Source organism: Pseudorasbora parva, chromosome 23, assembly GCF_024679245.1.
Source record: "Pseudorasbora parva isolate DD20220531a chromosome 23, ASM2467924v1, whole genome shotgun sequence".
Classification (NCBI taxonomy): domain Eukaryota; kingdom Metazoa; phylum Chordata; class Actinopteri; order Cypriniformes; family Gobionidae; genus Pseudorasbora; species Pseudorasbora parva.
The window spans coordinates 31,202,754-31,230,686 of record NC_090194.1 but is presented as its reverse complement, the minus strand read 5'-3'; the positions used below and the strand labels follow the sequence as shown (position 1 = coordinate 31,230,686).

The 27,933-nt window shown below is 39.4% G+C and overlaps 1 protein-coding gene across 4 annotated transcripts; it reads right to left on the bottom strand.

The window, feature by feature from the left end:
- Positions 1-44: 44 nt before the first annotated feature.
- fgfr1b (fibroblast growth factor receptor 1b) lies at positions 45-26,086 on the bottom strand. Of its 4 annotated transcripts, XM_067432569.1 has the most exons (19): positions 25,656-26,086; positions 24,617-24,796; positions 19,685-19,881; positions 15,504-15,773; positions 14,498-14,584; positions 14,246-14,418; positions 12,282-12,405; positions 12,009-12,199; positions 11,179-11,323; positions 7,718-7,911; positions 7,475-7,620; positions 7,243-7,364; positions 5,099-5,209; positions 4,816-5,006; positions 4,599-4,721; positions 4,444-4,514; positions 4,190-4,327; positions 1,839-1,944; positions 45-1,612 (listed from the first exon to the last, which is right to left on the bottom strand). In XM_067432569.1, the coding sequence occupies exons 3-19, from the start codon at positions 19,827-19,829 to the stop codon at positions 1,430-1,432; spliced, it is 2,520 nt and encodes an 839-aa protein (XP_067288670.1). In that variant the 5' UTR covers positions 19,830-19,881; positions 24,617-24,796; positions 25,656-26,086; the 3' UTR covers positions 45-1,429. The 4 variants fall into 4 exon arrangements, with proteins under 4 accessions (XP_067288670.1, XP_067288669.1, XP_067288671.1 ...); XM_067432568.1 differs by lacking the exon at positions 24,617-24,796; XM_067432570.1 differs by lacking the exons at positions 15,504-15,773; positions 24,617-24,796 and having other exon boundaries at positions 46-1,612.
- Between the last annotated feature and the right edge of the window lie 1,847 nt (positions 26,087-27,933).

Sequence of the window (27,933 nt, the reverse complement as noted above, 5' to 3'; positions counted from 1 at the left end):
GCATGGGGCTACACAAATGCAAGCTTCAGATCATTGTATTTTATATAGAACACATTTTTTTATTTATATTCCCACAGGAAAGGCAATATCAGTCAGCTTATTGACAGCCTAAATATAAGTGCATGGCCACTGCCTCAATTCACATCAGGACATACATAATCACACAAGCATCAAAACTCGAGATCTATCCAAGAAGTAATTTTCACCATTCCCAAGTTGCCAGTCCTGTCATATAAACCCTGTCGTTTGAGAGTCTAGCTTAAAATAATGTAGACATGCTATGCTTTGAAACTGGTGCAAACAGATTGTCACCCACCATGCTGACGCTAAACACATACATATTCCAGCAGTTTCATATTAATAGTTGCTAAACATTCATTCACACTACTGGAATTTAGCGTTGCAGGACACCAAACAAACGGTAATCGCACCGTTACAGCAAGCAATGAGTAACAGATTTCATTTGTAGCTTATTTCAACATTAGAAACTCCCATAAATCTGTATGAAATCTCTTCTAACCAGGCGCTACTTCAAAATTATAGCCATAAGTTAACTTTTCCACATCGAAAGAGAGAATGCTGTGACATAACACAATCACAGTCGGTCAGAACATATTTGACGTTTAAAGATGAATTTCTGCATGACTAGCATTACCAAATAGCAAAAATTACTATTAAATAACTATTTTCAAACATGTTTCCTAAACACTCACTTCATCTCCCATTGGTTCGAACAAACAGATAGTCCCGCCCCCAATTCAAGCGTTTGCTCAATATGTCGAGGTGGTCAGTTCTTATATTAAGCTGAGCAACAAAACAAAAAATCATCTTAAATGACACACTTCAGTATTAAAAAATTATATTATGTGTAGTATGATTTTGGACCAATGAGATTTCATTGTGGACAGGACCATCCTGTTAGGACACTGTGTTGCGGATCACGTTTCTTGAACAAAAAAGGAATAAACAAGCTCATAAAAAAATAATAATTATTATAATAGTAATATAAAACAATAGTGTTTATATAATTTCACAATTTGTACAATTTAACCGCATATACAAAGCCAGCACACTCTAATGGGTAACGCTTGCAATTTCTTGTCCAACCCATGGACTTTGTTGGCGATGCAAAGCATTCTTTCCATCTGCGATGCTTTTTGAACATCATATTTCTGTAGATCGATCCCTATGAAGGACAATCACTGGACAAACAAAAAGTTTAGTAGTCCCCCACACAAGCCTCTCCGTTTTGATCAGTCTTGATTTTGAGAGTCTGCTGGTATGTAAAATGTCCTCCTGCTTGCGTTTCTGTGCTAGAACGGCCCAGGCTGAACTCCTCAGTCTCTGAGCCTGCAGAGTTTATGAGTCAAAGGAAGCAGAAAAATATAGATATCCTCTGTGAACATAGAGGTCCAGGTGTTCTCTACTGTCAGCGTTTTTTGAAGGACCTAACAGTTTGTTGTGGGGGAACTATTGGGGGGATGCAGGGTTCTTCAGGTTCAGACTCTCTTAAGAAGACAGAGTCCGGCTCGGAGGAGCAGGTGGAACTTCGTTCATTCAGGATGACCTGAGAGTACATGGGCTCCATGGGCACAGAGAGGTCCAGATACTCCTGAAAGGGAAACGCATACATTAATAAGCAATTCCCATAATGCACTGGAATGAGGACGGTGAACATTTTCATCCAAATTTGCGGTGGAGTAGCATGCATTCATTTTAAGCCAAAGACCTAAACAGAGTTTCCCACGCACATTTCAAATCAGTCACTTATATGAGGATTCATTTTTTAGTAGGATGCTGACTTAAAAGTAGCAACCTACACAGTCTGCTGGCCTTACCTGATTGGATATCATGGACAGGGTGCGATCAAGGTCTTCTACCAGCTGTTTAAAAGTTGGCCTCTGTGTGGGAACCGCATGCCAGCAGTCTTTCATCATCAGGTATCTGGGGGGGAAAATTACATAACTCAGTCATCATGTAATGTCAACATGAAAATTTATTTTCCTATTAAATCTTAACGTGCAAAATGCATTAGTACATTTAGTTCTAAATATTTTTTTTTAAATACTGCTAAAGTAACCAAGAGTGAAAAAATATAATCAATCAATCAATCAACTTTATTTATATAGCGCTTTTACAATCACGATTGTGTCAAAGCAGCTTCACAGTGTCAAACAGGATAATATTGCGACAAAATTAGATTTGGCTGTACAGTCGTACTGGAGAAAACAGTAATGTTATCAGCTTAGTTTAATTTATCATATAGCAACAATGTTGGCAGATCAGTATTTAAGTTTATAGAATTAAATAAGACCTAATTCATACATTTTATTTGTATAATAAGTTGAATAACTTTAATCATATTTTTAGTGTCCCCAACTGAGCAAGCCAAGCCAAAGGCGACAGTGGCAAGGAACCAAAACTCCATCAGGGCATGATGGAGAAAAATAAACCTTGGGAGAAACCAGATTCAGTCGGGGTGCCAGTTCTCCTCTGGCCTATTAACACACCGTGTAGGATTATTATTCTGGCAACCTTACAGGTCAGAAATCATATTAGATTGGAATATTCAAAATTTCAGGGTATAACGGAAGAGACAGATTTATTTGGAAATAAATGATGGGATGGTGCGTCGATTACACAAGAGTATGAATACATGAAAGATCGGATAATCTTTTAATCAAATAATCTTTTTAAAACTTGACATGTGCCACATTTTTGAAAAATGTATTCATTCAAAAAATAGTAATGAAAATAATAAATTAATAAATATCATTATATAATTAATTATAAACTAAATTATTTAAATATTTATTTTAATAATAATATTGCTAATAATAAATAATATTGTCTATTTCACTCAATAATGTGTCATAATGGAAGTTAAATGTCTTATGAATGACATTTTAATACAAGTAAAAAAAATCTAATTAAAAAGTTAATTTCTACAAAGACTGGAAAAATATTATTATAAAAACAAACAAATAATTATGTTATTTTTCACTCAAATGTGTCAAAAGATAAAATACAAAACAAAAGGGAAATGTTTTGTTAATGCAGTTTTTAAAGATTCTATTTAATCCAATTAAAAGTATAATCTTTTAGGCCATGTGTCCACCAAAGCGGACGCTAGTGCTATAATACAGAATATCCACAGAATTATTATTAGTATATGATTTCGCAAATAGTTTGTTTCTGAATATAAATACATCGATACAATGTTAAAGGTGCACTATGCAACTTTCCGTCCACTAGAGGTCGACCATTCGAAACAAAGGCATAGTTTGATGACGCCAAGTGTGAGCGCAGTATCTTGGGACATGTGGTCTTCACCTCACAGCCGGTGTAAAATAGGACTCGGGCAGAAATCATGTTCACGGATGCGGTTATTAACGTTACTGTAGTGTAAAGCAGAGCAGGACCGAGTGTTGTGGAGCTGAGCACGGCCGCTGGAGCGATTGTTACACAAACACGCGGCTCACGAGCACCGAGGACTTTTATTATGACGGGACGGGACACAGTCGCCGGGCGCCCGCACTTCCGCTTTTTCCAGTCATGATTATAAGGTAAAGCAGCTCTGTTTATCATATTAGATACATTTAAGTGTGTTTAAAATGATGTTATGACGTTCCTCTGTGCGTTCGCTCGGCGCTGCTGTGACATGTTCACACTGCTAAGAGAAAAGCGCTTCTGCCCAATAAAACCAAAGGGTAATGCAGATATGACGCGATTGACAGGTGACTCCTTCAAACGCTATGCTGACACGTCCCAGTTCTTAGTTAAAATAGCCATTTTCTCACAATTTACAAATAGTTGGAACCATTTGGGATATTGTAGGTACTCAACTGAACAAAATATATAACACTGGCCTAGTGGCTTTTGGATATTTTTCAGCAAAAATACAACGTAGTGCACCTTTCAGTATTTGTTCTGGTTCTTTTTTTCAATAATTTTGTTCCGTTGTTTGCCGCTTTTTGCCACCTGTCCCGCCACTTTTCCACTGTGGTTGGTCGGCTGGGTTAAAAGTGACAGTGATGAGAGCTACGTTTTAACCGTTTTACTTTTTAAAGAAAAAAATGTGCCGCTTCCATTGAAAACAAGTGGAAAAATATGCTAGCCTCTAGAAAGAGGTTTCGCTTTGATTGACAGATGACCTTAGTCACTAATTAAATATGTAAAAGGGCCGTACAGCTCTTGAGTGCAGGCTGAGGGTCTGTCCATGCGATGACCTTCTCGCAGTAGCTTGAAGAGCTCTTCCACAGGGACTCCGGGATACGGCGAGCCCCCCAGAGTGAAGATCTCCCACAGAAGGACCCCAAAAGACCACCTACAATCCGAGAACACTTCATCAGTACTAAGACATAACTGAGAAACTGAACTTTTATACAGTGAAAGCATTGATGTGAGGATATACTGGAATGGAAAACACATGAGCAGTCTTACACGTCACTTTGATGTGTGTAAATCCTGTCAAACAAAGCCTCTGGTGCCATCCATTTGACAGGCAGCCGGCCCTGAAGAAGATATAAAGATGTGCACTTGACATAAATTGAATATCTGGACTATAAATATGACTGTTTGAAGAACTGACTGCTTACATTTGTAGTCTTTTTGTAGTAATCTATGTGATGAACGTCCCGGGCCAGACCGAAGTCTGCTATCTTCATTACGTTATCCTCTGTTACAAGTACATTGCGTGCTGCCAAGTCTCTATGGATACACTGTTGAGGAGTGCACACAGATAAAAAAAAGTATTTATTTTAGCTCAGGTTTTGAAGAATTTGAAACAATAGGTCAACTAAATGTCAACACTACCTTTTTGGATGCCAGGTACTCCATGCCACGAGCCACTTGGTAGGCACAGGAGACCAAGTCTTTAATGGACATGCTCTCAACATGCACCTGGTCAGGATTGTAACAGTACTCCATGCCATGCGGCCGGCGGGCACGCAGGTATTCTCGCAGGTTTCCTTTAGAGGCGTATTCCACAATGACATAAAGAGGTCCTGGAGGAAGAAGATATGAAACAAACATTTCCAGATGTTCCAGCTTCATCAAATGCCACATTGACTGTAAGCTTCTGCAGATGGGCTCTTACCATCCTGGGTACAAGCTCCGAGCAGGTTGATGATGTTCTTGTGTTTTCCAATCATCTTCATCATCTCCATCTCTGAGATGAGGTCAGACAGGTCCTTTTCAGTGGCGTCAGCTAATAAAAACATGCAACATGTTAACGGGGTCTGGCTCTACACAAGTAAACGGCTGATAAATAAAATGATTTGGTCCTAAAGCCCCATGAACTCAGAATAGGAGTTTTGTGGATTTCAGTCCATGTCTGTTGGCTCTACACTGCAAAAAGTTATTTTCTTATTCAGATTTTCTTAATTGAAATCCATGCTAACTGGCAACATATGCTTCCATTCATTATGCTAAGCTAAGCTAGCGGCGACCCTGCCAAACTAAAACAGACAAAAATACATTTGCCCACTTATCTAAAGCCCCGTTTCCACCACAGGAACTTTACCCAGGAACCAGGAACTTTGGGTGGTACTCGGTGTGTTTAGACCGCAGGAACCAGGGTCTAAATGAAGTTCCGGGTAAATATTTCCCCCTCCAAACGGCCCTGCTCGCGAGGTAGTACTTTTTCAAAGTTCAGGAACTTTCGAGGGCGGGACTTGGGCGCTGAACATGCTGATTGGTTGAGCTCAGGCAGCATTTTATTTCAACTCGGCATTTTTAAAAGTCTTTTGCGAGGTTCGGTCTACGTTCAGTAATAATCAGTCTTACACGCCGCGCTCATGTTGACAAGAGAGGAAAGTTAATTTTTCTGAGGGGTAAACTTTTTATTTCGTAAGTTATGAAGATAATGTTGGAGTAATGACACAGCGTATATTGCCCCAGGCAGTTTTTACTTTAACTGCGCCTGACAGAAGATTTTTTTTTTTTCTCAGATGATAATTTAAACAAATAAATAGCTTATAATATAATACTGTATTAGTCCTGGTGGCCGTTAAGAGTTGCTATGGCTTCAGTTAACACATAGCTGTTGGAGAAAACAGTGTTGACATTTCTGATGTGGCAGACAAACTGCTTATGTGACAAAATGATTGCGATTGAAAGTCATCACATGTAAACACCAGATCGGTTTAGATAACGTCTCATGTAAACAGTCCACTAAATCTTTCAATCGGTACACACAAAAATGATTACTGTCCGTTAGGGCTGTCATTTTTGAAAAAAATCTAATTGAACGGAATTAAAATATCAAGCAATGCATTCGAATATATTCAATTATCTACAACGTCGTCATCTCCAGCAGCTGGAATGTACGTTTACGGATGCCATAGCAACTCTCAACGGCCACCAGGACTTATACGGTTTTAAAAAAGCTATTCATTTGTTGTAAAGTGTAATAATCATCTCAGAAAAAATTTATTCTAATGTCAGGCGTTGAAGTAGTTAATGATTGTTTGCTTACATAGGCGTAGGGACAGTGTCATTATGCCAACATTATCTTCATAACTTCTTATGAAATAAAAAGTTTATCCCTCAGAAAAATGTATTTTCCTCTCTTGTCATGCTTGGTGCATAAGCGCGACGTGTGCTCTTCAGTGGAGAAGGCGCACGCTGTGTACCTCTCACATAAGGACGCACACTCAAAAGTAATCCGGTCAGGTCATTTACATGGTGAAATGTTTAGTTTGATCGATTCATGAAAAGGTTTATCCACCCATCTCAAAACGATTACAATTTCATTCAGTTTGGGCATTTTTATTACGATTGAGGTGTTTATATGGAGCATTTTCCTTCAGATTGGACTTTTAAACTGAGTGCTCCATGTAAACGCACCGACAGTAAAAAAATTGCGCTACATGGCACTTTAAAAACCGGATAGTTTATTTATAGTTCGATTATGGATATTTCACGTCATCTTCGAATGCATATTCGAATATCGAATAAAAAGTGACAGCCTTGTCCGTCACTGGCTTGGAGGAACAAGCGCGCAGTCCTACATTACCAGACTAATTTGCCTAATCTTCTCGGAACTTTATCGCGGTCGAAACGCAGACAGCTGCAGGTCTGGGGGGGAGAAAAGTTCCTGTAAAAAAGTTGTTCCGGGTAATTTGGTGGAAACGGGGCTTAAAATGTAGGAAAGAAGTTGAATAAGCCCTATTTTTTTTAAAACGGTGGCGTGTTCCTTTAATGGGGTCTTTTAGTCTTTTAATTTTAAAAACCACATACATTTCAGCATCTTCACAGCGACTTTAGTAATGCGGTTGGGCTTGTCTTTGTCCAGTCCAATGGCTTCGCCCATCACCACCTGGCCAAAGCAGCCCTCTCCCAGAGGTTTCCCAAGTACTAGCCTGTTACAAACAAAGAGATGAACAAAATTGGAACATGATTTCTAAATTTACCCATGTACACAGAAGGAGAAGTGAGAAGAGCTAAAATTTTAAATGAGCAGTGGTTGTACCTCTCTCGGAGCACCTCCCAGCACGGGTCCTGGGGTAGCTCGTACTCAGAGACACCTGACAGCATGGGGGTCCCGCTGGAGGAGAGTCGAGAAGGTCGGACCAACATCACACCGGAGTTCAGAGAGGAACTGGATTCGACCGACACCTGTAGGCCGAGGAAGCAGCACGAGTGTTTTTAAAGCCTCAAGATGGACACAAGGGTCTTTTTAGGATACCAGTACGTCAAAGCCCTTATCTGTTACCTGTCTGCGGAGAGGAATGCTTTTGGCCAGCTTATGGACGGCCAGCTGGCTGTTGAAGTCGCTCTTCTTGGAGGAGCTGCGGACTTTGATGATGGTGGCGATTCCTACCATGAGGAAGATGAGGAAGAACCCCACGCAGTAGATCAACACCTCCAGGTAGGACTGACTGGGAACTGCAGAGGGAGCGATGGGTGCTTATGGGGCAAACACAACGCTATGGTCAGGAAACAAATCTAGATTTATGCATCTTCTGAAGAATGTGGTTACTCAATTGTTCTGGGTAATAGGCTATGGGATTGCTATAGGGTTTTATTCAATATTTATTGGGCTGTTGCTATTAAGAAATAGTTTTTTCTTAAAGGGGTGGTTTCACTTTTTAAAATTGAGTTAGTGTGTGATGTCGCTGCTTGAGCATACACAGTATCTGCGAAAGTTACAGCACTGAAAGTTCAATGCAAATCGACATATTGTCTTTTAAAATTACGGCAGTTTATTGCCTACAAAAACGTCCGGTTTGGACTACAACAATTTTCTTCCCGGTTGGTGACAGCATAAACCCTTGCTAGTGACCGCAGATGTGACTTCTTCTCGTAATGGTAAGGGCTGTGGCGTTTCCGGACAACCTGTGCTTGGCACTTCAGCCAATAAAAAAACAGGAAACTAAATTTGGCCATTGCGTTTTTCAGAGGGATGTGCTTCATAGAAGCAGGAAGCAAACGAGCCGTTCAAAGGACAGTGGAGACAGCGGTGTGGAATAAAGGTCAAATATAAGAAAAATATGACATAAAAAACGACGTTATACTGCGCCCCATAAACACAACCAAGCCTAGAAAAAACCCACAGAACCACCCCTTTAAAAAGGCAAAAAAATTATATGATAGTGATGCTTGGCATAGCAAACCGCAGTAATAAGGTTGAATCCACTTATACAGTTTCAACTGACATCAAAAACACCTCTGTTACTGTCTCTAAAGCATTAAACAGTGCTTTAGACTGACACACACTGGTAGATGCTGGTGACAGGCACACACGCACACGTATACCACACACACACACACACACACACACACACACCGAGCTCTGTTTTATTTCAACCAGTGCATTTGACACTATTGGCACTGAGAAGAGAGCACAAGCTCCCTTTGTTGCTGCATAATGGCTCCTTTGTGGAGTAGTATTTCGCCCCACATTCTCCACCAGCGTGAGGCTGCAGTCGTCCCATGCACAAGTATGAAATGGAACCATCCTGGCCAAATTGTCCTGGGAGGCCAAAGACACACATAACTACACCTGATTGGTTGTTATCATATAGAGTTGAGCTGTTCTGCAATAATATGCAATGGTTGAAATAAAACAAAGTCTCCAGAAGATAAGGAACCTAATTTGTGTGGTGCTTGATCATTAACAACTTCATATATTTTAATGATTCAGTGATACTGCACACCTAGTCACAATAAACTCTGATCACCATTAAAAAACAATAACGATGTTCCACAATTATACTGTTACCCATAAGGCATTTTAAAGGGTTAGTTCACCCAAAAATGCATGTCGTTCGACACCCGTAAGTCCTCCGTTCATCTTCGGAACACAAATGAAGATATTTTTGTTGAAATCCGATGGCTCAGAAAGGCCTTCATTGACACCAATGTCATTTCCTCTCTCAAGACCCATAAAGGCACTAAAGACGGCGTTACAAAGCCCAACTCACTACAGCGGCTCTACAATCATTTTATGAAGCGACGAGAATAGTTTTTGTGCGCAAAAAAACAAAATAACGACATAAATAGTGATATAGACATAGCGTATTGATTCATGATTCGGATCGCGTGTCAAACCGCCAAACTGCTGAAATCACGTGACTTTGGCGATCCGAATCATGAATCAATACGCTGATTCATAACCGTTCGAATCTTTGTTTTGAAATTGGCCCATTACTATACAAGTCATTATTTAGTTTCTTTTGCACAGAAAAACTATTCTCATCGATTCATAAAATGATTGTAGAGCCGCTGTAGTGAGTTGGGCTTTGTAACGCCGTCTTTAGTGCCTTTTATGGTTCTTGAGAGAGGAAATGACATTGGTGTCAATGAAGGCCTTTCTGAGCCATCGGATTTCAACAAAAATATCTTCATTTGTGTTCCAAAGATGAACGGAGGTCTTACAGGTGTCGAACGACATTAGGCTAAGTAATTAATAACTGAATTTTCTTTTTTGGGTGAACTAACCCTTTAAGGCATCATAATCGTGCTCCACACACAAAGGTGGTTCAAGAATTAGGCTGCTTTATAAGATTCTTCATTTTGGACAAATTCTAAGGCTGCATCCCATGCATTCTTTCCAAAGAAGGCAATACCATTATAAATTGCGACTAGATTGGTGAAAAAAATTATCCAAGATGGTGCACAAGTTGGATAAACTTTTATAAATATGTTGATATTTCAATCAATACTAAAAAAGTATCAATAACAATTTTTAAAAATATTTTTAGAATTGGCTGCTTTAGCCAATTTTTTTTTTTGTGCTATGTATTTGAATTTTAATTCACCTCCACAATAACCTTTCTTACTTTGAAGAACCAGGGTTCTCCACGGTCTTGATACATGAGGTAGCCTATTTTTACAAGTGTGATTTCTAGACTTAGAAAAGTCTTGGGCTTTGATTATTAAAACAGCAAAAAACAAACAAAACAAACAAATATTATACAGTGAGATGAACAAAAAAGTATATTCAATCATTATATATATATAAAATGATTGAATATACTTTTTTTGTTATCCCAAGCTATAAAAAAAATCATGATTTCTACTGTAGTGTTTGAAAAGTGACTGCGAACTTGTGGGGCGCAAGAAGTCATGATGTTTGTCATAATTAGGATGCGGCCTTAGAACAACTAAATAGCTCACTAGGTTTTGGAACAGAGCTTTAATATACGCAAAATGTTTCCATATCATAGTCTGCTTACTCTCAGAATGAGCATAACTGATTTAATCAGAGTAAAGGTGACTTGGTTTGCACTAACTGCTCATTAAAACAACAAAAGATAGCAGGTAGCAGAAATCGAGGAAATTTAGAGGAAGAAAAGCAGGTAAAAGAGTGCCATAACTGGTGCCATTTGCCAGGTCAAGGGGAAGTAAAAACTACTGAGGTAACCTTAGTAAGACAATACTTCTATAGGGGAAGATGTCACTAAAATCCAAATGTTTGGTCTACTCATCATGCTGGTGCCATGCATGGGTGGTTTTGCACCTGTGGACGGCCACACACACGTTCCCATGAAACACCTCACCCTTTGTCAACGATGCAAAAGATACACCGGCTAAAGTGACAGTTGAGTAAATGCTCTTTGACTTAAATGTGGTTCACCTGAAACTGGCAATTGACACAAACAAATGGGCACTGTTGGGAGTGATGGACGAGAAGGAAAGGTCTAGAGAGGACAGGAAAGAGTCGCCGGATACCTTTGACAACGGTCAACCATGCTGAATGATGGGAGATCCCGATAGAATTGCCCGCCAAGCAAGTATACACCCCAGCATCCTCAAAGGACACATTCCTCAACTGGAGCACCTCCATCTCCTTGTCGGTGGTGTTGAGGCCAGCCGTCTGGAAGAGAACGAGAAAAGCAGACCCGAGGCCCCAGACGTGAGGGGAAAGGAGGAGGAAGCGGGACCACATTGAGCTTGGGGAGTTGTGGATTTTGGTTGCTTTAAAAACCAGTTAGATGCTCCCAAAGCTCAGAAAGCCACCTGAAACCTTTCCATCACCTGTAGAGAGACCAAATATCGCTGCCCAACACCATCACCCTCAGTCTACCTCCACCTACATCAGGCAAGCCACATGGAGACTCTCTCCAGTAAGACCCAATCCATAGCTAGGGAATTATTGCCATTGTTTGGGTCAACTGGAAGTTTCCATGGCATTATTGAATAGGAAAACCCAAAGCATGAGAGAAACCCAAGAAAAAAAACATCTATGGAGATAATTTCAGACTAGCCTGTCATCAAGTTACCTTGTCTAAGGACAGTTAACCAGGCTGACTGATTGGCTTCTCCTATATAATTGGACACTTTGCATATATACTCGCCGCCCTCTTCTTCTGTGATATTGTAGAGATTCAGCACCTGGGTGTCCGAGCTATTGACCCCCGAGTGCTGGAGACAACAAGAGACCAAATTCATGACATCCAATCCCAATCCACCACATGCTAATATGTGGATCGCTTATACGAAACCGCTGCATACAAGTCGGACTAGAGCAAATTGGCTGCATTTCATTGTAAAACCTTTACCTTTAAGACGCGTACGTAAGGGAGTCCATCAGGTCCCAGTTGGCTTCCATTGACCAATATGTGTTTGAGCCACTGGATGTGAGGCTGGGGATCGCTGAAAACCTTGCATACAAACTCTACGTCACTGCCAACCACAGCCGTTCGGTTTGCAGGGAGACCAGCATATAGGATGGGCCTGTGAGGCGATCGCTCTGCAATATACACAAGAGGGTTTGTTAGACTTGCAATATTTATTCCTGAATTGCCACTGGTTGAGACTGAAACGTGACTGACCCACTACATCCAGCTGATAGGTGTGATTGATGCTTCCATATTCATTCTCCACCAGGCATGTGTAGTTGCCCTTGTCTGAGGGCACCACAGACTCCATAATTATGGTCCACATGTGTTCCCGCAGCTGAGAATGGAAGAAAATAAATATTCAGTCTCACTTTATTTATGGAATATTTGTGACAGGTAGGTTAAGGGTTAGAATAAGTTGGCCTGTAGTTAAAAGTTACTTAGTCAGTAGAATTTCTGTTTGGATTAAATTAGCAAATCCTTGAGAGTCAATAATTGGATCATGTTTCTAGCATGTTATGTTTGGCAACAGTTCTTCTAGCTTTCCATTTCTTAAACAACACACATCATGGCCATATTCCAGGATGACAATGGCAAGATTCATCAGGCTCAAATTGTGAAAGAATGGTTGTGAGGGAGCATATAAGCAATCATTTTCACAAATGACTACAAGATATTGAGCAAAATAGATGCACCTCTTGATGGAAATAACATCTAGGCCTGTCACGATAAATTTTGCTGGACGATAAATTGGCCAAGTATTTATTGAGATAAACGAAAATATTGTCGTTCTGAGACCATTTTCATCTAAAATAATGATAATGGCATGATAATGCAGGTACATTTTTTCAAAGATCAATAAACTTTTATTTCTAAAGACTATTTACTGAAAACAGAAAACATTTTAAATATCTACAATAAATGAACAAAATGACCACAAACAATAAATAAAATGGATGAAAACTGCAACAGATGCGGTGCAAATTAGGGGTGGCACGGTTCACAAAACCCACGGTTTGGTTCTGTACGGTTCGTTTTTTTTATCGTTAACACTCCAGAAATTTACTTCAGCATATGATATATAACTTAATTATCAACTATTTAGGATACAGAAATAAAATAAAAAAAAGTTATATCTTGTAATCATGCACAAACAGCTTGACTTGACCATCCATCTCTGAGTAAAGCTAGGTGAGATTTTGATACAGCGAGACAGAAGGCATTGATGACATGCTGTTCATCTATTTGGCAAAAAAAGGAGATTGTGTATTGCTATCTCTACAGGAACTTATGTGGCCTTTTTTAGCACACAAAGATCGAACTGAAGAATTAACTTGCATTTATCAAACTGCCAACTTCAGTGTAGCTTTAAGCCTCATTTGTCGATGCGTCCGCAAGAGCGCAAGGGTGCGTGCGACAAAAATGACATCAACGCAGAGTGCACAGGACCCCATTTCGCTTGGCGCTGTGGACGTCAAATTTTGTAAGCTTGTGTTCAGCTCCGCAACCAAAGAAGCACGAGCTCCAGGAGAATCTCATCGTCTCATCACACCACCACCCGGTCTGTGCGTCGGGTAGACAGCGAGAGAGATGAGGAAAACAAACAAGCATGCAAAATTATCGCGGATTAATTGGTTTATTGACTATCGCGACAGGCCTAATAACATCACAACATTTATGTTCATCAACAGGAGCATACATTTTTGGTCAAGAACCTGTATGACAATGCAAGAGTCCAGCACTCTGTAAAGTCTCCTCCAGCACATCCCAAAGACTTTCAATGACTAAGATCTTGACTCAGAGGTGACAGTTCATGTGTGGAAATGATTCTTCCTGATTCCCATCCATTCTTTCACAATTTTAGCCAATCTTTAATCTTGAAATTGGCAGCAAAATAAATCACAAATATGTAGTGCATATTCAGTATATCACCAAGCCCTAATCACTACGACCATCTACTTGTAACCAGATCTCTAATGTTTCCAGTATGTTTAAATCAGGGTGTGTGTATTCAGGTGTCAGGTTCAGGGTGTCTAGATTCAGGCTGTGATTTTGGCCTATTGTGAGCTGAGGTTTCAGCTTTCCTTCTCTCGGCTCAGGCGCAGAGTAAATGAGGGTTGTATGGCCTACACAACAGTGATATCACAACACTGAAGTCTTCTCATGTGCAAACGTACCTTGTAGCCCCCGATGCGTTGGTCTCTTTTGAACTCTTTTCCATTCTTGAGCCAGCGTAGTTTCGGAGTTGGGTTTCCCTCCGCCTGGCATCGGAATTTCACCGTTTTGCTGGCCGGTACAGCATGAAGCTTTTTTTCCATCTTTTCAGGCTGAGCCCAGTGAGGTGCCATTGCTAAAGAAAAAAATATGGCAATTTAAAACAAACAATTCATCATTTTATTTTCTTTCTGAAAAAGAGAAAGCGTGCTTACGCAAGAGCTCCTGGCTACTTGACGGCTTGTTCTCTTCAGAGGATGACTCATCGTCGTCCTCATCCTCGGAAGACGCTACTGCGTGACCTGTGACAAAGTCGACAGGACTTGTGTCAGAGAATAGATTCATACAGCCGCCCATAAAGGTCAGAATGTAGCTCTCTCACCATGCGCAATTTGAGACGTCACAAATACAGCACAAAAAAAAAATACAAATGTGGTTATTTATTTGTCCATCTGTGCACAAGGATCCTGGCCAAGAATCAAAGAATAGCAGCAGGTTAAGAAAGGAGCGGTTTGCAATGCTTTAAATGATTTATTCACAATATAGTGCTACATTATGTATTCTTGCTTGATCAGTACTGTGAACGGAGTATACGCATCCGCCCTTCACAGAGCGCCGGACAGTGAGAGCGCATGAGTCACTGCAGGCTCCGCTCCAGAGCCATGCCCACGCTCAAATCACACAGACGCAAACACACACACACACACTCTAGGGAGCTGTCTAACAAATTCACCGCTCAATGCCTGACACATTCCACAGCTGAACAGAGAGAACAGACCTCACAAAGCATCAGTTGCTCATCTACGACAACAATGTGACCTCAAAGCAAATTAAACTAGATTTTTACAATTTGTAAAACATTTTTTAAAAGTGCCATGTAGTTGCTGAGGTGTCTGAGTTGTTATTAGCATGTTGTTGGAGTGTGTTGGTTGGTTGATAGGTGGTTGCCGAAAAAGTTTCTATAATATTCTGGTCCCCAAGTATGGTTCGGAATACTTCTGTCTTAGTTAATATGAGAAATAGATCTTGACTTCTTGTTTATTAGCTTAGAAAAGTAACAGAACAACTCTCTTCAACAAGACAAATAATTTCAGATATCATGTCCATAGCACAAACAGTGGGGATGAGTCAGGAGATTGAAAGAAAAATTAAAAATACACCAAAGAAAAAAATGGTTTGAAACCACAAAGCTCATCCTTTCAAAGCTCCTACAAGACGTACCTGTCACATTAACGATGAAATAGGCAGAGTGGTTGCCCAGAAAGCTCTGAACAGTGCAGGAGTAAAGCCCGGAGTCTGCCGGCTCCACTGACCCGATCTCCAGCTGGCCCCCGTTCACCCGCATGTGGTCTCCATTCAGTAGTGCAGCATGGTCTTTAGTCCAGATGAACCCTAGGACTACAATCGGGGTCTCGTCTTGAGCCAAGCACTGCAGCACCAAACGCTCCCCGGGGAACAATGTGTACAGCTCCATTTTCACCTCTGTTCGGACTAATGGTGGAACAGAAGACCAGCATAGAATGTTTGGCAAAGGGGGTACTGGATCAAAATCGGCATGTGTGAGACAAGAGACAACGCTTGTCCAAAGGAAACTGAAGAACCAACTAAACTTAAAAAGGGGCATGACAAACAAGAGGCATGAGTTTGTAAAGGAGAAAGAAAATTACATTAGGGATGCCTAAAAAACGAACTATTGAAACTATAAAAATGTGACAGGACCACCACCAAACAAAATAAACTTGGTATAAGAAAACTGATGCCACAAAGTCAAAAAAAGATTTAAAAAGCTATGCAAGTCAGATATTTGAAAACAACATCTGGGGGATATTTTAAACTAAAATTAAAAGAAAATAATTATTGCGTTTTGGATAAAGAAATATATATATTTTTTTGTTGCATGATGACATTTTCATGACAATTCAGCACATTTCAATTAAGCAGTAAAGCAGTAATGCCAAAATAACATTATCCTTCTTTTGACTGGAATGTGATTTTTTAAAAATTTATATATAAATAATAATGTCTAAAAAAATTATAAAATAAAATAATTAAGTGTAAAAATCTACACTTAATCATGCTATTTCATTATAAAAAATAATAAGTAAAATAGATCAAATTTAAACATTGTATGACAAATTTTGCAACAAAAAAACCCTAAAAAGGTAAAATATCTGACCATTTAGAGTGATATTTTAATGGGAAAACGCGCTTAATTTTAGATAAAGATAAAAATGCTAAATATCCAAACACAAGCCAGTTAGGAAGAAATCCAATGCTTCCTTTACAAAAGAGGGAATTTCTGAAATGAAACAGTTTAAAGATTAACCTCCTGTGACCCACTACACTTATTAGGACTGCGTTTCAATACAAACAAAAGCCCCCCAAAAAAACCCTGACGCCAGAGCATACGGCAGTTCCCGTTTAAAGAGACCCCCCACCAACCTAAAGACACCTTAATTGTCAAACAAACTAATCCGTGCCTTTTGTCCTCCACAATGTTTCCTGACAATACGAGCGGATCCGTTAGAGACGGAAGGGGGAAAAGAGTCAGTTTGGAAAGACGGAGAAGAGCCTGTAACAGCAGGTTCCTCGAATAGTTGTCATGGAGATCTCACTTGAGCCAAGTGGAGGTATTTCCTGGATCACAGGCCCCTTAATCCCAGCAAGGAAACGGGGCGAGAGGGGGGTGGGATCAACTTTCGCTTCAGCCCAATTTAACACAAAAAAAAGCATGCCGAGCAGGAGAAGTAGAAGCCTGGGGAGATGCTGGACTTAAAGATAAAATATGGACTGATGTCTCATCGTACACATTTCAATTCAATTTCCAATCACTTACTAGAGCTGAAAAGTGACACGCTCCTTAAACCTCACATTTTTAAGGGAAAAAAAACACTTCGAATTCGAAAGGGTTGACAACTCCCAGCATGCCTTTTGATGCCTAACCGTCTGGCTGTTACTATTTATGCAATTAATCCAGCAAAGTGTCAAACATTTGTTAATTCTTCATAGTTATATTCTTCATAGACAACTGGTTCTGCTTCAATAAAAATATCCATAAAAAACATCAATGTAACCATTAACATTTACCGGCCAAATTACTATATGCAACACTGAGTGTGTTGTTTTTAAATTACACTTGAATTTCAATGCTTTCAGCAAGTGAACTGGTATTTAATGTAGTCTGAGTAGTACTTTTGTAGCTTCTATTTATAATTTGTATTTACTAGTATTGTTTTTTTTTCTTCATATGTACTCCACAACCTGATACTTCAATCAAAACAGACCAGCAACCCAGTTTGGGGGTTCAAAAGAAATAGGCAGTCTTACAAAGCTATTGCACAAGGTTTAGCCAAAAGAGGCCTTTTGCACATAAAAAAGCACCGTGAATAAAAATGCAGACGCTTTGGTCCTCATCATGCGGGAATTAGAACCATTCGACAACAAGAGGAGTGCACCACAAAAATGGCCGAAATGGGAAAATGAGAAGCACATTTTGTTTATGGAAGAAATTCTGTGAAAATTCCACAAAACAGAAAGAATCATTACATGATCCTACGTCATTTGTCCCAGTCTGACCGACCCAAAAACCCAAGCATGATTTCATGCCGAGTTGTACCAACGCACATCTGTGTGCTCAGATTCAGTCCGCTCCAAACTGGCTTCTTTGAGAACTGAAGAGAATGTGTTTTGTTCAGAGGCGGCGGCCTGACCCATTTGTCTTGGTCAGTCGGTTCAGGCTGAAGTGGACAACATCTGTCATCACCTCATTATTCACCCAACGACATCTTTAAAAGCTTAAAAGCCATTTTATTTCAGATCATTACAAGCCTTTTAATGAAGTAAAGCTTCAATAAAACAATCCTTGAATCCGTATTGCTGTCCCGTCTCTCTGCATCAGCCAGGATTGCTGCTAAGCTCTGGACTTGGCTGGGAATCAATAGAGGAAGTCCTAGTCTGGATGGATTGCTGCTGGGATTTCCTGCCTGGCTAGTAATACTGCTGGGCACCAAGTCACTACAAGAAGTCAATTCAGGCACGAAGGCAAACAGACAGTTCGATCAAGGCTCACAAACAATGGGCCAAGAGTTAATGCAGCAACAGGATATGTGCGATGGCTGTTCTCACATGCAGATGAGCTCTGTGGCCCACAACGTAGTACAACATATTAGGGTGTTAAGCGACTGTGAATGGACACTGTTGATTTGTATGCAGACGTGCATTAATAAGTATGGCAACAATAGAGATTCTAATGAGTGTAAATGTTGGTGTCAGGTTGTCACATAAAAAATTCGGGCCATTCCTTTACTTCCACTAGAAGGTAGAAGCAAACCACTTCATTTCCCAACTATAATGATGCAATGAAATAAAAATTGGGGCAGAAAAGCTTATAATACAACCTAGTTACACTTTGTATTAAGATGCGTTTTAGTCGACCGGATCACAAGTGGCCATCGCTAAATACAGGTGTAAACGGGGTTTGAAACGTTTTGAGCTTGTCTAATTTCAACCACTTCCAGAGATAGTCAAAAGCGCATTCGACCAGATTGCTTTCATAGTGTGAACGCTCATATGGTTGTATGCGTTCGAATTACCACAAAAGACTGCTTACTCTCTACTTTCTGACCAAACGCGGAAACATTAAGGGAAGTGCGCTAGCCAGACGGGATTTAAACTTTGGCTGGAGACCCAAATTTAGTTTGAAGACAGAAAAACGTACCAAGCATAATGTTCTCTCACCATTCCTGATTTCTAACACTCACTCACAGCGTTCGCCGTGATCTTGCAGCTGTCAGGGCAGAAACAAAAGCTACAGCTCTCCACATGTTTTTCTGTTTTCTTCAGTTGTGTTGGTGTGAGCTTATTTCGTCCGTTTTATTGAAAGATCTGAAAAAGTCCATACATGTAGCCGCCTGTAGACCCTCCCCTCCAAGAAATCAGGACAGAAGGGGTTGAAAGTGGACAAAAGAGACCAGGTGTAAACAGGTCTTCGTCTACTTGTGATCCAATCGACCAAAAAAAGAGGTTAATACCAGGTGTAAACAGGGCTTTATATGATAAATGTAAAAAGCTTTTAGCACGTTAAAGATTCTTTGCAATGCTGTGCATTCTACCACAATCCATACGAACCTCAAAGGTTTCAATAAAGAGCCTAAAGCTTCATGAATGCATAAAGGAAAAGCATCTGTAGTCCTACAGAACACCAGACCCTAATGAGTTCCAGCTCCACTAGTTAACTCCACATCAAAAATGGAGCCGTGACCAGAGCTCTGCTGCTACATGAGGTGGAGCCTAGTGTAAACTGAACATCAAATGAATCTAGTCCATCTATAAATCACACAAGTTAAATATGCTGCTCTTATACATTTGTTCGATTTGCTTTATTATTAAGAGGAAAGTCTTACCTTGTTCGGTTACTGCGGGACGTGAGTGGGCCAAAGGGAGGTGAGCTAGAATAACCCACAGAAGAAGCAAATGCCATGACTTCATCATCCTGAGAGAAGCCATGCCACGGCAGCTGGGCGAAGAGGGTGGGCCGAAACAGCTCATTCACACAGCTGTGGGCAGCGCTGGGCCATCAACACCAGCAGCATAGAGCTACCTGCCAAAAAGGGAAAGAGAATGTGAAGAGGAAATAGTCTAACATTGTATGCATGGATGGAAAGGAGGAAAAAATAAACTTTTCATAGGAATGATCTGGTTTTTAAACCCTTTTTTCCATTTAATATCTAAACACTAGAGAGTTCTGGTTGATTGTTTCCATGAATGCCCTTTAAAATCCAAGGAACCTTTCTATTGCACAAAAGGTTCTTTATAGTGGAAAAGGGGTTCTTTTAAGAACTGTTCAGTGAAAGGTTCTTAAAGGAACCTAAAATGGTTCTTCTTTTTTTAAAGAGCATACTGGCCCACCCTAAAGTCTCTTATTCGGTTCCTATTGGATAAGATTTGGAAAGTTGGAATGATATTTAGGAGTTGACTGCATATGTACTAGCCTAGAAATCTAGACGCACCCTAGCGGCAGCTAATCTAATCTGCCCGCGAGTGTCGTCTAGCAACTCTCAATACCCTTCTGAGCTGTAAACGCCAAACTCTTGCCAGGCCAATCACATCGTGTATAGAGTCGGTGGGCGGGGCCATAATGACGACGGCCGAGTTGCGTTTGCGTGCTTCTAGTAAACACAGAAACTGCCAAACGGCGGTCTTTCGAATCAGCTTTGACCGTGACTCTGGAAGACTTGGAGTTAAGCTTTTCTCTGAGAAAAGAACAAAGAACGGCACTGAAGTCATTCTTAAAAAGGGAAGATGTGTTCGGAGTTTTGCCGACCGGATGCGGCGAAAGTTTAATCTTTCAACTAGCTCTGTTTCACCTTGGTCGCTCTGGTTTGTTGTAATGCTATCCTATCGCGTGCAGAGGGAGTTTGAAAGACAACCGTTTATCCCGCCCCTCGGATTGAGCCGTGTCAATGGTGAGTTTCCAGACCAAACATTTTAATGTGGGTCTGGCTTGTTAGGCTACATATGTACACCAACACAATGTAAATACGACTGGGAAACATGTTCACTAAATGTCTGCTTATTTTAGTTTGTATGCAGTTTGTACATCATTAAAATAGCTACAAAGAATGCTAGAAAATACTACTCATCTAGCAGACTGTGGCAACAGGCTTGCACAATAAAACTCCATGTCCCATAATTAGCAGAACGAGAATGATAAAATACATAAATCATCAAATAAACATCTAATATCCAGGCTTTACTCTACATTTTGTGGATAGATCCTATTTATTCCGACCAAAATCACTTAAACACACATAACAATTATGATTTGCAAACTCTTATGTAGGGGACCATCCAGAGGGACTTCAATCAACATTCAAGAAGGAGCATTCAAAAGTTTGAAGCTCAGTAGGACCAAATAAATGCAGTCTTTGTAAGACCCCAAACTTTTGATTTTTTTTCTTCCACTTTTCCACTTACTATATCAAAGGACCACAAAACGTAAGCCAACTACACTCATGCTTTCCTACAAAGACCAGACCCCTCTCGTTTACTGAAGTAATACGTCACCTGGCTTTAAAGCCCATCTGGCAGTCATTAATTTGACTTCTGAGGCTCCTTCATTGCTCTTAAATATTAAGTTTGATTAGCAGTGACAACTGTTTATGCATGAATAGACCACACCAGAAGATAATTAATTAAAAACAATTCTGCTAGTTTCAATACAACACGCATCCTTTGACTTAAAATCTGAATTTGGCTCTAAGGAAAAGCTGCCAGCATCCGTGTAAGTCCGTAACTTTAAGACAAGAACATCACAAATCCCAAACTAATTTAAACATGGTTTTCCCACAAGTATGAAGAAAACAGAGGCCCCAAAACCCCTCGACCCCTCACCCGACAGCAGCTGCCCCCCTGAGTAGGTGTAGAGAGGCCATCCCGGTGGTGTGAAACACATCTGTTAATGCTATGCCCCCCTAAGACTCGCCACTTGACACTTGGCTTTCCCCGGGACCCCAGTCACGCCTCCATTCCTGTCAAACGTTTCTCAACAAAAGCCCCGTAATCTGGCGGTTGTTTTTGTATCCCCTCCTCCAATAATCGCGCTACAAACCATTTGCTCCAGCACTTTCAACTCTAGCCACAATTTCCAATCTGATACAAAACAACTTGGTGCCATATGTTCTGCTCTCATTACTATAAAAGTGAGGGGAATTAGAGTCAAACAAAGACAAAGTTGTTTCAAGATTTGCAGCGTGGCGGCATTAGCACCTTCGTTGCATGGGTCAGCGTGTCAACTCAACCAGCTAAAAACTGGTGAAAGAAATACATAAATGAAGAAGATTAAATGTATATTTACTGAGTAATTCACGGTTTTGTAAGGGGGGGCAAAATGACAATTTACATGAGATTGGTGCTAAATTACAGGGGGTAAAAATGACGACAGCATCATTATTCTATTTTGACATGGAGATCGGTAGGTCTATTAGTTAAATCTGATTACTTTAGTTACACTGTGAAAAAAAAAAAAAAAAAAAAAAAAAAATCAGGTGACTGATCACATCTAAATTTTTGCAGTTGGCCGAATTGAATTTCTGTGAATCAAATTGCATCAATTCACAGAATTTCAGTTTGGCCAACTCACAATTTTTGATGTGATCATTCACTAGAACATTTTCAATTGGAGACTTTTTTTTTTACAGTGTATTTTTGTTGCATTATATGCCAACAGTGACCTTTTTTGTGCTTTGCCCCAAGTTTGCATGCCTGTAACTTAAGAAGTTTTAAAGATATTGTGTTATCCTTTTAGGTTCTTAACAAACTTTTATTTTGGCATCTTCATTTTAAACACCCGTTATGGTTAAATCCCATATGAACATCTAAATGCGGCTCCATGACACTGGTCAATTGTACACATTTTTAGTGGACAAAAACAAAATGTGGTTTATTTTGCATAAAGCTGATGCTTTTTACTTCTGTGCGTTTAAATTACCCAACTGTGATACATTTTCATCTAGAGTTAAAGTACAGCAACATCATACTGTGTTAATTATGATCACCTCATTAGAATGATAAGCGAGGGATGTCAGTCCATTACTGAGAGCTGTCGTGTGGTCTTCATGCCAAAGTAATTCAGCTAAAGTGCGACCTCTTGACTACATGAAGAGATGGTCGCTCTGCGGTGGGTGGCGAACCTGAATGAAAATTCTTAAATGCTAGTGTGTAGCGGGTTTATGATAAGGCCATAAACGCAGTTCATTTACCTCACAGGCGCTGTCCATAACCATGTCAAAGTAGTAAAATTTAAGAATCTCTTAAACTGATGAGAATGTGGAACTTTTCACACATTAAACTGTGGCACGCTGGCGAGATTCAAAGAAATGTTATTGGATAAGCTATAAAAGTGTTTTGCAACAACAGTCACGAAACCGTATAAAAAATGTGTGAAGTTCTAGGGATAATAGCTAACACGTTACACATTTTTACCAGCAGTCTGAAGGATTTTTTCATTGATTGCGCTTTTTCATACTTAAATGTACAGAAAACCTTTCCAATTTTTACCACCACAAAAAAAGAAAGAAAGAATTAACCCTACTACTCTCTAATGTATAGAAACGGGTTTTTGCCCCTTTAAGGGTTAGTTCACCCAAAAATGAAATTTATGTCATTAATGACTCACCCTAATATTTTAAACTGTGTTCCGATTATGAACAGAGGTCTTACAGGTGTGGAACGACATTAGGGTGAGTCATTAATGACATTAATTTCATTTTTTGGGTGAACTAACCCTTTAATGAAATAAAAAAGGTAATTGCGGCTTTATCTTCCAATTCTGGCTTTTATTGACTTTTATTGAGATTGTACCACAGTTTATATGTAAACTTGGGTCGCTAGAAAGAGAAACAGAAATGTGGGAAATAAACTGTACTGCGAGAAAAAAAATTGCGAGTTATTATCAGAATTGCAAGATTTATACTCGCAATTGTAAGTTATAAAGCCAGAATTTAGATAAAAACATATGCAATTCCGAGAAAAAAGAAGCTTCCATGCTTATGAAAGCAAAATTAAAACCAAAACGAGAAAATATTATATATTAAAAAAATTATGCGTGCAAATTACAGCTTAGCAAATAAATGGAAAAAATGGAAAATGTATATACTGTAAAAACAGATAATAAAGCTATTTAAAAAATATATAAATAAATACACTAAAATAAATGTTGCGATGATATATTTGGCCATAAATAACCTTGGAGTAATTGCTTTGATACTTGTACTATTCTCTTTTGCAAGCTTTGGATAAAAGCATCTTCTAAATGGATAAATGCTTCTTCTCAACTATCACTACCAGAAGTGGAAAACATCATTGAAGCCAGCAGTCCTTTCAGAGCTCTCCACAAACAGTAATGCAAGAAAAGCCCATTGTGATAATTAAAGGTTGGGGTTTGCTCTGTTCCCTACCCCCCTGAGAGTCCAGTCCGGACCCTTAATTACTATGCTGCTGCATCCATGCATGACATTCCTCAACTCTCTGTTTGTTTTGGGAGATAGTCATGCAATCCACCCCGGGACCCCACCAACCCCCTGCGCTCGACTGCCTGGGTAGTTATCAGGCTTTACACCTGTAATTGTATTGATTAGGGAAGGAAATCCACGTGAATTATTTTCGCTTCCTATTCATAGCTCTGTTGCCTTCGTTTAGCAGATCCCATGATCCGAACCAAAAATGCCCAAGACAAATGAAAATAACATTAGTCTCTGATCATAAGCTTCAGTCGCAGTGAATACAATAACTGTTTTACTATTGAGTCATGCTGAAAGTGATTTTGAGAAGATTACCAGGACGAAACCAGTCACAGCGAGTGATTCAGAAGCCTTCTGACCAGGTGCATGGACGCAGCTTGTCTTTCCGCGCATCCAATATTACACATTCAATTTGGATGGACTCCAGTTGACACTGTCGACTGTGTGATTCGGCTGTAACTCAGCACGAGTGCCACAAAAAGTCAAGATGGGCCCCTAGGGGAGAGGGGTTATGGTTTAAAAAAAAAATCTGTTTAATTTATGAATCATCTTTGACATGAATGCTTGTGGAATGAAGTAGTCGTCCTCAAAGATGCTGACACATGTTCGATGATTCACTCTTGATCAGAAAGTGGCCCTAAAGGTAAATTTGCATAATGGGGCTGACTCAATTTTAATGAGTTCTTGACTAAAATATTTAGACTGACTCAATGAATGTATCAACAGAAGTTAGCCGGGGAATATCAGCTCAGTTGTGTCACAAAAAGCCCTGATTTATCATTAACACAGAAACAGACCATCCTGGAAAGGTTTGTTTCCAAGGAACACAATACATCCATAATAAACACTGGACAGACAATGCCACCTAGGGTTTTACAGCTCAAAATAGGTCACTTTTCATATTCATTGATATGCAAATCAAGGGAACACAATGTAGCATTCTTATTCTACTCCTGCTGTGAGCACCTATTCAAGGTTTGTCTCTTCATGAATGTGCAAATACAATGGAAATGAGAATGATTTACTTAAAAAAAATGTACATTGCAACAATACAATAATACATATGTATGTATATGAGGGTTCTTCCTATGGGCAATAAAAATACCTAGCTAATTCACCTCTCTAGACCTAAGTTATATAAAATTTGCTAAACATACCTTTGCAACAAAGCAAGTTTCTTTTGAAATATGCAGGTATAAAAGCGTCTCGAGATAAAGATAACGTTTTTCTGTAGTCATTTTTCTATTAGGCTACTGGGGCTGGCAAAACATTATCTTTCATATACATCAATAAAAATGAACATCACAAGCAGGTATCACGTAAAATGATTCTTCCCAAAGTTAAAATCACTCACCTCTGGGTGTTATTCTGAGCACTGGGTTGTGTTGAAGTGCACGTCTTGGGCTTGTGGGAGTTATTTTGGTTGGTAAAGCATTACTCCACAGCAAGCGATCTCCGAAGAAAATGTCCCACGCTGAAGTGAATCAAAACAAAGCCACTCAGCCAGATTTCTCTCGTGCAACGCGCCTGTTTTTGCAGAAGTCACGAGGGGAAAAAGAGTCACGTCTAAACAAGTTTAAACACACAAAAGGTTTTGGTCCAGGTGCGCAGAGGAACCGTGAGAAAACTTCCAAGTCTTTGCTGTTTGGGAAGATTTTCATTCATAACCTCGCGCGGGTGTCTCGCGGCATACGGAGGTGTACGAGTCACAACCAAGTAATGCTGCTGCAAGTGTGCGTGTTTGTCGTGCGCTTTCTCTGTTGCTCACAGCAGCGCTTCTTCCTCTCGAAAGGAATATGAAGGAGGGTGTTTTTTCTTCGTACCTCCCACTTCCAGGATTTGAGGATTCAAGAATTCCACTGCCCCCTTTACCAAACCCCCCTGATCTGCCATTCACCTCTGAAACTCAATGCAGATAGGCTACTGCCTGTTACACAAACTCACTTCGACTATATTTACTAAATAAGACAGACAGATGTATGTAGATAGATAGATAGATAGATAGATAGATAGATAGATAGATAGATAGATAGATAGATAGATAGATAGATAGATAGATAGATAGATAGATAGATAGATAGATAGATAGATAGATAGATAGATAGATAGATAGATAGATAGATAGATAGATAGATAGATAGATAGATAGATAGATAGATAGATAAAGGATGGATTGATGGACTGACAGACACAGATAGATAGATAGATAGATAGATAGACAGACAGACAGACAGACAGACAGACAGATAGATAGATAGATAGATAGATAGATAGATAGATAGATAGATAGATAGATAGATAGATAGATAGATAGATAGATAGATAGATAGACAGACTGACAGACAGACAGACAGACAGATAGATAGATAGATAGATAGATAGATAGATAGATAGATAGATAGATAGATAGATAGATAGATAGATAGATAGATAGATAGATAGATAGATAGATAGATAGATAAAGAATGGATTGATGGACTGACAGACACAGATAGATAGATAGATAGATAGATAGATAGATAGATAGATAGATAGATAGATAGATAGATAGATAGATAGAAAGACAGATTGATAGATAGATAGACTGACAGACAGACAGATAGATAGATAGATAGATAGATAGATAGATAGATAGATAGATAGATAGATAGATAGATAGATAGATAGATAGATAGATAGATAGATAGATAGATAGATAGATAGATAGATAGATAGATAGAAAGACAGATTGATAGATAGATAGACAGACAGACAGACAGATAGACAGACAGATAGACAGATAGATAGACAGACAGATAGACAGATAGATAGACAGACAGACAGGCAGATAGACAGATATACTGACAGACAGACAGACAGACAGACAGACAGATAGATAGATAGATAGATAGATAGATAGATAGATAGATAGATAGATAGATAGATAGATAGATAGATAGATAGATAGATAGATAGATAGATAGACAGACAGACAGATGTATGTATGTAGATAGATAGATAGATAGATAGATAGATAGATAGATAGATAGATAGATAGATAGATAGATAGATAGATAGACAGACAGACAGACAGACAGACAGACGTATGTATGTATGTAGATAGATAGATAGATAGATAGATAGATAGATAGATAGATAGATAGATAGATAGATAGATAGATAGATAGATAGACAGATGTATGTATGTAGATAGATAGATAGATAGATAGATAGATAGATAGATAGATAGATAGATAGATAGATAGATAGATAGATAGATAGATAGATAGATAGATAGATAGATAGATAGATAGATAGATAGTTGTTCGTTATATCAGTCTTAGCTCCTAATTGGATTCTTTAGAGCACTTAATCACAGATGTGGTCGACAGCAGCACTTAACGTCAAAGTGAGTTGAAAATATGAACTGCGAAAACAAATAAAGACTCCATTTACTGTTAACGTCAATAATTACCCGGTCAACCTTTTTCATCAGTGTCCTGTGAAGTCCATGATTTGATAATGGACATTTATTCATTGTTTCTTGCATCCAAGTACTGTTTCGGCCAAATCAAAAGAATCACTTAATTTCTAGACTTACATGAAAAAGATATCCATCTAGTATCCAAGAGATCTTGTGGAGCAATGTTTTA

Excerpts from the sequence above, each read along its gene's own strand:
- fgfr1b (XM_067432569.1), bottom strand. The coding sequence starts at position 19,829 with ATGAGCTGTTTCGGCCCACCCTCTTCGCCCAGCTGCCGTGGCATGGCT. Across the intron at positions 5,210-7,242 it reads CGCTGTGAAGATGCTGAAAT|CTGACGCCACTGAAAAGGAC; the intron begins GTATGTGGTTTT and ends TGTTTTTATTAG. Across the intron at positions 1,945-4,189 it reads TCAGCCTGCACTCAAGAGCT|ATACCTGATGATGAAAGACT; the intron begins GTACGGCCCTTT and ends TTTCCCCCCCAG.